Source organism: Eleginops maclovinus, chromosome 15, assembly GCF_036324505.1.
Source record: "Eleginops maclovinus isolate JMC-PN-2008 ecotype Puerto Natales chromosome 15, JC_Emac_rtc_rv5, whole genome shotgun sequence".
Lineage (NCBI taxonomy): Eukaryota > Metazoa > Chordata > Actinopteri > Perciformes > Eleginopidae > Eleginops > Eleginops maclovinus.
This window is the reverse complement of record NC_086363.1, coordinates 9096363-9107488: the sequence shown is the minus strand read 5'-3', so window position 1 is coordinate 9107488 and position 11126 is coordinate 9096363. Positions and strand designations below refer to the sequence as shown.

The 11126-nt window shown below is 39.8% G+C and overlaps 1 protein-coding gene across 1 annotated transcript; it reads right to left on the bottom strand.

The window, feature by feature from the left end:
• Positions 1-19: 19 nt before the first annotated feature.
• ak9 (adenylate kinase 9) lies at positions 20-10390 on the bottom strand. Its single transcript, XM_063901880.1, has 32 exons — positions 10229-10390; positions 10037-10149; positions 9729-9887; positions 9386-9508; positions 9011-9085; positions 8656-8757; positions 8408-8547; positions 7994-8304; positions 7544-7662; positions 7159-7306; positions 6955-7051; positions 6775-6857; positions 6610-6669; positions 6314-6508; positions 6000-6136; positions 5677-5883; positions 5323-5595; positions 5115-5236; positions 4594-4813; positions 4430-4483; positions 4135-4350; positions 3678-3896; positions 3298-3514; positions 2985-3186; positions 2682-2828; positions 2326-2543; positions 2009-2205; positions 1652-1821; positions 1219-1317; positions 960-1062; positions 745-859; positions 20-598 (listed from the first exon to the last, which is right to left on the bottom strand). The coding sequence occupies exons 1-32, from the start codon at positions 10281-10283 to the stop codon at positions 390-392; spliced, it is 4905 nt and encodes a 1634-aa protein (XP_063757950.1). The 5' UTR covers positions 10284-10390; the 3' UTR covers positions 20-389.
• Between the last annotated feature and the right edge of the window lie 736 nt (positions 10391-11126).

Genomic DNA, 11126 nt, shown 5'->3' with positions numbered 1-11126 from the left:
TTTGTATTTAATTCTGTATTTAAGTATCTTAACATTTTATTAAGAGTGTCTTTCATTTTATTCACATTTTAAAGATTGTTGTAAAATCAATATCTAATCTTGATCTCCTTTCCTCGAGATCCTTTTGTTTGTTTAATTGTTTTGTTATTTAAAATGTGCTGCAAGAAAGGTACTACACAAGGTCTATTATAGTATACAAGCAACATACAAGCAATGTTTATGAGCCAAACATGGGCCTATTTGTTAACCATGACAGTGAAGACTATTTTATTCTATCTCTTGATAAAATAAACTTCTATAGCAGTTGGTTTTCAAATGACGTTGTTGTTATACAATTCCACCACAATATGAAATAGCAGGCAATAGTCAAGCTTTCAAAGCAGGGACAGCTACAGCACACTGTTGGCACCCGGCAAGTCTCCCAAGGCAAGGAACCTATTCAATTTGAACTCAAAGTCAAGGGGACGTTCACTTGGAGGCCTGTAGTTCCCTCTCATTGTTGAGCTCAGGTAGGGAATGAGAGCACAGTTTTCTTCAAACAAGGCCAGCTTCTTTTTGTACTTCTGGCGGGTGTAGTCTGTGCTCTTGTGATTAAAAGCTGTAAAAAATATGACACATAATTCATTGGTTGGATACATTTCTATGCAGATTTTGGAGCAATAGCACATGTATAAATAAAACATTACATATCAGAAATACCATTATCCTTTTTAAGTATAAGCAATTCTTTTGTGTCTTGCCTACCTTTCAGATAGAAGGCCACATAGAGGAGTGATGATCTTTGTATACTGAGGAAGGGATACTTTGGTTTAAGACACCCAACAGCTGTCAAGGCCTTGATTACTGATACTGCCACACCCTATACAAATACAGACTCAATTCAAAGCAGGCCAGATAAATGTTAACCAGACTTCAAAAACATGTATTTAACAAATGACTTGTTAAAGTGTGGGTCTGACCTGTTCCAGGTAGCCCAAAGTTGGAAGGGAGGTGAGGGGTACAGGTTCCCAAAGAGGAGGAACTTTACTGGGCAGCTTCTGGTTCCAGTACGTTTCAGGAGTCCTTGAAGGGTAATATATCCACACCAAGTTTCACTCAATATACTATTTGCCCCTACTAAATAATACCACAGTGTCTTTTAAACAACAACTGAAGAACAGCGGGAAAAGAAAACATTACAACAATATTTGTTAAATATACAAAGAGATAGCTCCACACCTCAAAAACGTGTCCTGTTTCTGCTCTGTCTCAAAAACGTAGATTTGTTCTCTGTATTCAACAGCAAATTCCATCTTTCCTCGAACAAGAGTTTCATACCTTAGGACAAATACATAAATAGAGCAGTACGGTCAAGAGCTGCAGGCTGATACGATATTTGTTTTTAAATATTTCTTGTCATTGTTATTCACATAACGTGCTTTCAACATATAAGTAAAATAAGTTTGACTTGTTTCTAGTGAGATTCTAATCAGCTGTTTGGTTGGAACAAAGCCACATACTGCCTGTGTATTTCTCTACAAACACAGGAATCTCTTTGGGCTGACTTATATTGTTTTAGGACTTAGAAATGCCTTCTCAAAACATGACAAAAAGGAGCTAATCATGTACTTGGAACATGTAGATTTCAACATTATATGGGTGAATAGTCTACCTTTGCTTTCCATCCACATAGGTTACCGAGCAGAAGCCCTTCATCTCAACCTGCTGTGGGAACCTGTTCTTCACCTGGCTCTCAGTGAGCTTTCGTGGCAGCAGGTGGGATTGTGGGAGAGTATGTGGGCAATGCGGGAACATAAACTGATCCGGAGTTGTAAGGAATTGCTTGTGGAGAAAGACCATTGGAAAATGTTAAAATGAGTGTTTCCCATTAACATCATGTTTCTGCATTTTAAATCTTCTATTATACATGTTATATACACAATTGGAAATAAATGAAATAATTAAATATCAGCTGAATTGGGCCTGAAACCTTTCCCATACATAATTGTGCACACTCCGTTACACTGACCTCCAAATGGTCTTCGCCACACATCTTGTAATACTTTCCCCTGTACTCAGCTGCGTGAGTTAAGGCTGCGATGTCTGAGTGGTCCACCAGGTGATGATATAGAGCCAGGCAAACAGGGCAGTACTGACCAAACTCACCAAGCCGGAACTGCAGCTCCCTGGGTGTGATGCACAGTCTGTTGATGCAGGCTGCCTTCCCTGCAAAATAAATGTTATTAAACACGTTTTATGTAACACAACAAATGCTATATTACTTTAGGTATGAAAAACCTTCATGAACTGATGCCTGTAATATCAGATTAGTTAAGTCTTACTTACCACTGCACGTTCTCTCTAGGTAGCTATGGATATATTTCATGCTGAAGCTGACCTCCTTTACAATGCTGTGCCAGATCCACCATTTGCTCTTCGAGCCATTGAGCAGTACCCAGTTCTGATATTGTTGTTGGAAGTGTTGCCTAACATGCTCCATCTCCTGCTTGTAACAGGAGTTATTAATGTGAAGGATCTCTGAGCTGTCATGCATCATGTGAGGCCTGCAGTTGCACAAAAGAAGTGTGACAGAAGAACGCATTTTTTAGATCAACTTTGAAGGATGGTGATTTTAAAACAGCTTTCATACTTGTTGTTTTCCGGTGTGTATTTATAATTGCAATTGATGTGTGTTCTCTCACTTGTTAGGCTTCATTTTGTCCAGTAGACCTCTCTTCAGCACTTCCACTGTGTCCAGCTCCAGCTCAACCACTATCATAGGGATGATGCTGCGAGACCCCATCAGCTCTGTCTGCTTAAGTGTCTTCGGGAACCCATCCAACACATACCTGAGATGAAAATAAACCTTGTATTCACAAACTCTTCAAGAGGCATAACAAAGAAGCAATCAAAGTAAGAATAGATAGTCTTGGTATTGTTATTTTATGGTAAAAGTTAGGATCTTGTTTATGAATGTACTCCCCCCAGCCCCGGCCTGGATTTACCCAAGAGTGCTGCAGGCGGAGCTCATGAGCGCCACTTCCAGACACTGAATGGCCAGTTCATCAGGCACAGTTAGTCCCTGGGAGAGATGCCTTTTCATCTGGACAGCCAAATCAGTGTGCTCATGCTTGTGAAGCACCATACGCATAACACCACCAATTGACAGGCAGGCCAAGCCATATTTTTGAGCAAACATCTTTGCCACTGGAGAATTGAAGCAAAGTAAGAGAAATGAAGAGAAAAGAGATAAGCATTTAAGTACATACAATTAAAACAACTCTGATTGGATGATTTTCCAGTTGTCTTGAGCCATACCTGTGGTTTTCCCAGATTTCGGTGGGCCAACAACAGCCATTTTAACAGGAAGGGATGGATTGGGTTTTGCCTGCCTTAAGTATTTCAAGGGGTCCAGCATAAATATGTTGCGATTCTCCTTAGATGCAAAGAAGTAGATATACTGATGGAAGATCAGGGGATATGTAGCATTGAGGGGCCACTGCAGAGGCTGGATCAAATCTCTCTCTCTGTATTGCTGTAGAAGTGTGATCAAAAACAATGTCATAATTATACATAGGAAATGTCACACAGTTATGCAGGTTAACATATCAGCACTAAAGAGAAAAGGTGGACCAGTATTTAAAAAAAGAAATGTCCTAAAGGACATACAGTAGGTTCCATTCCCAAATTATTCCCACCTTTATGGGATCCCAGCAGCCAAAGGCACTGTGGAGCTTATATGAGGAGAGCAACAACTTATGTGCAAGGCTGTATGAGATGGGTTGACATCTTTGGAAGAGTGACTCCCTGTTTGTCAGCAGCGGCTGGATTTTCTGGAGCAGTTGTTCCCGCACAATCCGGAGCTTGCGAGATGCACTAATCGACACTTTGGGAATGTTTAGGTCACTTAAGAGATCCTGAAGTAAGAAAAGCACAAAGCAGAACACATTAGCAAAAGTAAAGTATGATATGGTAACGTAACATACTGTGTATTATAACAAGCAAAAAATGTCACATTTTGGCCAACTTGATCCCTGGGATGTGTTCCTCAAGTAAAAAAATGTCAGTTGCTGTAGTCACATTGAGTCATAACACCCAATGATGAGAATGTATTTGTCTAGTTAATTTCCTCAGCTGGCTTTTGTGTCTTTTTACCATTACAGTAGTGAGGCCATTTTCATCTGTCACATAGCGCTCTGCTATCTCCATCTCCAGTCTCTCAGATGCTGCCTCTTTAGTCTCCTCATTCTCCATGTCTTCGTTATCTTCTTCTAAAGGAAACTGTTCTTCTAGCGTGGCCTCTATCTCATCTTCTATATTGCCTGTAGCTTCATCCTCTTCATTGTCTTCGTCATCCTCAAGATATGTGGACTGATGAGTAAGAAACAGAAAGAAAGGGGTTAACAAAGGATTGATAGGGGATGATGGCGGCTATAATTAGTTTTCTTACTTTTGTTTTGGCTGCCTTTGTGAGTTCAGCCCTTCTTTTGGCAATGTTTTCCTCCTGTACCAGAGAGATGTGCCAGATACTTAAACGATCTATGGTCATTATCAGGACAGACTGGAGGAATTATGCTTTATATTGAATTTAAAAATTCTAGTTCTATTGCTTACCCGGTTCTTTTTACGTAAATCGCGAAGGAGATTCAGCTGTGATTCACGGCGGTCGCGGCGCTCACGCCAGCTCTCCAGGTATGTCGGCAACAGGCGATTCTGAACATCCGTGACATCCACTGACATTATTATCACAAGGTCAGGGAAAAGCCGGCGCTGTGACATGTACTGCACCTCATCAGAATCATAAGGGAAGCCTTCCAAAATAAAACCTGTAGACCTACAAAGTGGAGAATGTTTGGGTAAAAAAAAATTACAGGTTTATAAACACATTTAAAAAATCATATTCAATGAATTTAGGAGAAATAAGCAGAATTTAAGAGATTATTGAGGTGATTTATGAAAGGTTTTTTTTCTTTTTGCAGAAATTAACTATTTTTTATTACATTAGTAACAATTAATATGAAGGTGGCGCCAGCAACCAACTATGCAGATTAAACAAACGATTTAAAATGTGTTAAACTTGTATGAGGGTATAATTATGTTGCTTCAGAAAGAGCCATATGTTTGTGTGCACCTACTTGTATGGTTCCTGTTTCCAGTACGGAGCAATAACTGTGTCCAAGATTTGTAAAGGTAATGGATCTCCTTCAGAGAGATAGGCTTTGATGGCTTTTTCCTCCTCAGTCAGGACCATTTCCTGCTGTACACCAAAAAACAAATACACAATAATCACCACAATTTAGGCTCAGTACTACTGGAAATCTTGCAACAGGGAAAGAAGCCGACCTCGATGTCATTCTCGTTGATGGAGGTCTCCTCTGTCTTCTTCTCCTGCTCCCCTCTGGCTTCCTCTATGAGTGCTTCCAAGTCCTCAGACTCTTCTGAAGACTCACTCTCATCCGCATAAAGTACATGCTTCTTTGTCTTGGCCTTAATGAGCATTTGGAGATGCTCCCTGAACTGAATATGGAAAATGCCAAGCTGCTGGGCGAGCCACTCACCATTACTGGTCTTGCCAGAACCTCTCGTGCCAAGCAAAAAGATCCGCAGGGCAGGTGGCTTCAATAGAAAAACATAATAAACTTGTAAGGGAACTTTTTTTTAATTCCCTTTCAAATACTTTTTCATGTCAGTTTGTACCTTAAGAGGCGACGTCTGTTGAACAAAATATGAAGGGTTTTGAAGAAAGTAGTCCCTGGCTTCTTGGCTTGAGAAGTAGAAGGTCTTCTCACGGTACTTGGCTGCAATTTCATCCGTACATGGCAACAGCATGTTGGAGTTTTTCAAGGCCACTGGGCAGAAATGAAGGGAATCACCTAATAATCTCTTTATTGTTGTGTCCGCCTGCTGTCATATAGAGGGGAAGGATACAGTAAAAGATTGTTTATATTATTACTCAACAATAAAGCAGTACAACTAGCCTGTATCTTCAGCATCTTCAATTTTAATCTGTGTTTACTGACTTCATCCTCATCCTCTAATGCGTCATTGTTACTGCTTCCTTCCTCGTCTCTCTCCAGTTCAGCTAAGGCCTCCATATCTTCTGCCTCCTTTTCCAGGTCCATTGCTGACAGTTCCGAGGACACATACTGAAAGGGTTCTGAAAATATTGTGCATAAACTAGACTAAATTAGGAGTTTTTCTGACCAAACTTTGCATCTGTTAGTAGTATAATTCACATGATGGGACAAATCCTTCATAATCCATAATCCATTTAAAAGTGAATGATATTCATAGTTAATCTAATTGAAACATTTAGGAACTTCATTACACTTACTCTCCATTTGAAAGACCATTTCTTGAAGCAGGTCCTGAGGGCTTTTGCTGCCTATCTCCAATATTGACTGGGTGACAGTTGAAGTGGACTGCATTTGGTCCCATTCGGACAAAAACAGTTTGAATTGCATTTTGTAGTCATTCATCTCAGGGCCATCTGGATAACCTGATTCCCAATGATCAGGTAGTACCACAGCTTGAGCAACAAAATAAGGAGAAGGAGAACAAAAACAGTGTTTTATGTCAATGCAGCAATAAGACGATTTAACACAATAAGGTAGGTCGGGTTTGCCTCACCTTCCTTTTTGACTATTTCAGTATTCGCAGGGCTGGTGATGTCAGGTTGTTCAGGATGTTCTACAAAGGAAAGAACGAATGCTTTCAGGCAAAAAAGTTCAGGCAAAACTGTACAGGTTCAGGGAGGCTTTGTGGATTTAGGCTGCTTAGGCAGATTTTCAGTACCTTCAGTTTCTTCGGCAACTGTCTCTAGATTTGTTTGCAGCTCTGCAGGCACAGCCCCTTCCTCTTCTGGCTGTTTATTGGTTCTAAAAATTAGAGAAATTAAGAGCAAAAGTTGCATGAACAATCAATTTCAGATATGACAACCCATCGAACTTGACGGTGTCATGCTCATGCACTCACAAGGCCGGTTTCTCCTTCTCAGATTGTTCTTCCTGCAATCTCTTCCTGATTGCTTCGTCCACGCTTTCCTTGTTCGCCTCATACAATCGCTTAAAAACTGTTACACAATGAGATGATGCAATGGTACATAAACACTGATAGTATTGCCATGGACTCGGGTCTAAATAAAATGTATTTGTGATGCATTGTGTCTATGCCTTGTACCCTGATTGCCATCACTGTCTCTGAGACAGAAGAGGATGTCTGGCAGTATTCCAGCTTGCTTTAAGGCTTTCATTTGAGACACACTCTTGGGAAAGTTGTCAAGCACCCAGCCAGTTCTGACATCTGTACCAGCGTCAGCCTGTTCAATCTGCAACATCAGAGATATTAACAACACCGCTGCAAACTGCTATTCTGATGTGCAATCAATTATTAGTGATACGTTCAAACCTTGACATCATTTATAATAATTATTTATGTTAAATATATCTCTTACAAATAACTTCAATATATTTGACAGACATTCAGAAATATAAGGAAGGCATGGCCCTAGTTTAGAACCGAGAAGCTGTAATTACAGCTGCCATGTTTCAGATTTTTGAGATACCTCATTAACATGTTTCTCCAGAACCTCAGCATACAGACTCAAGGGAGATGTGCTCATATGTTTGGCTTCTTCCAGCGCAGTGAAGACCATGGCTTGTACCTCTGGATGATCCGCGTTCACTGGGAACAGAAAGAAAACATTTGCACACAAATATAAAATATGCTACCACTTAATCTCTCACACTGAGATCCAAAACACACAACACCACATCACCAGACCACCAATTGTGATGTGTACATTTCTTATGAAGATTTAAAAATCCATGTTTTTTTGTTTTCATGTGAGAAAGATCCTCTTACCTTCACTATAATTGGTTTCATTATGAAATACAAATATTTATAACATTAAACTTGGCAGTACAAGCCTCAAAAACTGCAAATCATCCTTTATGAGCATGTATACTTTGAAGGGCTGATGTGTGAATTAAAATCTGTGTGAAACTCAACTTGCCTGAAGTCTGCTCCATCCTCATCTTGATTTTCTCTACAGCGACCTGTGTTGTTTCCTCTTTGATTTTATGAAGCCTCTCTTGCTCAACCTTAGCCAGAACAGGTTGCACCAAAGTCTCCATATCAAGCACTAATGCATTGTAGTGCTGAGCTAAAAGCTTACATAGAATGCTTTTCCCTGCGAGTGGAGGACCAATAATGGAAACTCTGCAAGGGGGCCTTGGCATCGGAGGAAGTAAGTACCGTCTGGGGTTCTTGAAAAACTTCTGGTAGGCCTCCGGAGATGAGAGGACGTACAGTTTGTCCTGGAAGCTGCACAGGAGTTAAAATGAGAGTTGGTTGAAATGTTCAGTCTTTCTAAAAGCGATCGGGTAGATTCCTCACCTGGCTAGTGCCTTAAAAAATGATCCCTTACCCCACACATAATTCAGGCTTGCCAAGAATGACCTTGCCTTCACTCAGAGCAACAGGACAAGTTCGGCCCCAACGACTTCTTCTCCATCTGAAGCCAGGGGCCACGGTCCGGGTAGAGGACATAATTCTCAATAGGTCCTCCTGGAAAATAATGTATCATTATTGCCTGTGTGTTAATAGCTCAAATGTAGATTGTTTGAAATACTTAAGAAATAAAAGAAATGATGAATATAGTCAACAATGCCAGACCGTGTCAACTTCTTCCGATAATTCTTCATCATCAGCTTGATGGAGGAGTACTGGAATTGAGACATGCTTGATTGCCATGGATCCAAGACGTGACATCACTGACTAGACACAAACCAATTTAACGAAATAAAGTTAGCTGTCAATATACATGGTTATTTCAACATGGACATTTATGCTTAAACAAACATACCACAGGCATTTTACAAACTCAGATTCACGACAGCAACTGACTGACATTGCCGGAAATTAAAAAACTCACAATCAACAAAAGAGCCTAGGCATATGCATCGCTTGCTAATTATCTTGTTTGTAATACTGTAGTTGCAGATGATTCATTTATCATTTGTGGTATTACCAAGTGCAGCTCTTCAGGTTTGTTTTCTCCATCCAATTCCAACAGGTAGAGGGGGTTGTGGTCTGTCATGTAGTCCTTAGAAAACAATTTTTAATATATATATATTAGGTTGTCTTTTTATCAGAAATCATATCTACGATAATGCCTTACACATTAACTTTTTGATTTCAACAAAACATGAAATTACATGGGATCATAAGCTTTCTTTAATGTTATGATACCCAATAAATAAATCACACGATTGCCCCACGAGAGCTGTCTTGAATGTATCTTGTAAATGTACATGATTAAAGAGAGATATATGACATTTTATTAGAAATGGATGAATCAATAGGTGACCTATTCCTAAAACTATAGGAGCCCTGGCTAACTTACCTCCAGTGGTCTGAGCATCGTATCCTTGTACATGTTGATTCTATGTAAAGCATTTCTATCCAAATTCTCGGGTGTCCACACCATTTTGTCAATAAAATCCTTTTCAAGTTCTTCACTCCCTGCCTGCAAGCAAAAAAAAACAAAAACATATTTGAGTGATATGAAATTTGGTTCGAACATAACAGTGGAAAATAATGACTCCTCTGGAAAAGTGAAGGCTACATTTTTATAAAAGTCCAAATAATACAACATTAAACAAAGACAGAGAAATAATCAGAACCACATTACTCAAACAGCAAAGACAGGACATGTTAAACCGTAAATGTTTCCCCTGAAGTCACACCTGCTTTTCCTCCTCCTCATCCTCCCCTTCCTCATCTTTGTTCTCTTTTTTCTTGTTAAACACTTCCTGACGCATCCACTGATCCCTGTTGTACAGCTGCCCTGTCTCTGGGTGCTGCTTCAGACCTGACAGCCGTTGGACCAGGTCCTTGTCTGCAGACTGGTGGAATATTGAAGTGTGATACAAATCTCATATACTGCATGCAAAACATTTACAGAAAACATGAAAATAAATGAAAGGTTCATTAAAAATGTAACAGATTGTTGATTCATGCATGAACAACTCAAAGTAGAAAACATGTGGACAACCTTGATGTTGATGATGAAATCGGGAGTCAGCTTGATGTTTTTGATCAGTTCAAGCTGCTCATGACTCTTCAGACACTCTTCCGACATGAACGGCAGGCAGCTCAGTACATATCCTGTATCACAACACGTGTTATCAGGTCCTAGAGCTCACATGATGGGGTTTTGAATGCTTGCTTAAATGACCACCATTACCATAGTGCTCCACTTCTGGTGAGTTAAGTCTGGCAAGAATCAGCTGGAGCACCATGTCTTCTGGCACACTTCTCCCCTCAGATAAGATATTTAAGAGCTAAGATGGTCAGAAGAAAATCAATTCATATCATAGACCATACAAATATTTGAATGAAAATCACATGATGTTGGAAAGCTAAGTTTTCCTTTCTGTCTTATGACTGAAAAAGTTATACTTACCTCTATGCCTTCATTTGTTTTATTCTTAATGTGTGTGTTGAGCAGATCTGTATCTGAAATATTAAAAAAGCTGACGATATAGTAACTCTCTTGAGACAAAAAGCAGAAATTGAAGCAAGCAATTGTACTTACCATCTATTAAGATGCATTTCCAGGATTCTGCTATTCTTTTGGCTAAAGTTGATTTGCCAACACCCTGTCACAAAGAAAGACACAGAATTGAAAACAAATCACTGGTTTATGTTACACTGTATAGGAGACGGAAATGCCTATTGTGGCTGTGGTTCAATTGTGGGGGCTGGTGGAAACACTCTTCACAATCTTTGTGGTTGGGGAGGGAAGACTAAGACCTGGAGGCTAACTGCAGACAGTAATATTCAGTGTAAACCTGCACTGCTTACAAAATTAAGGACTTTTGTCTGATACTTATATTGTGTTCAAGCAAAGACACTTATGTTTGATACCTACTTTGGTGCATCATTTACATTTATTTTCTGTAGTCATTGATATGAAATGATGTGTGTGTGTGTGTGTGTGTGTGTGTGTGTGTGTGTGTGTGTGTGTGTGTGTGTGTGTGTGTGTGTGTGTGTGTGTGTGTGTGTGTGTGTGTGTGTGTGTGTGTGCATATGTGTAAAGAAAAGGGATTATTACCGGTCTTCCAACTATGATAAAACAGGTG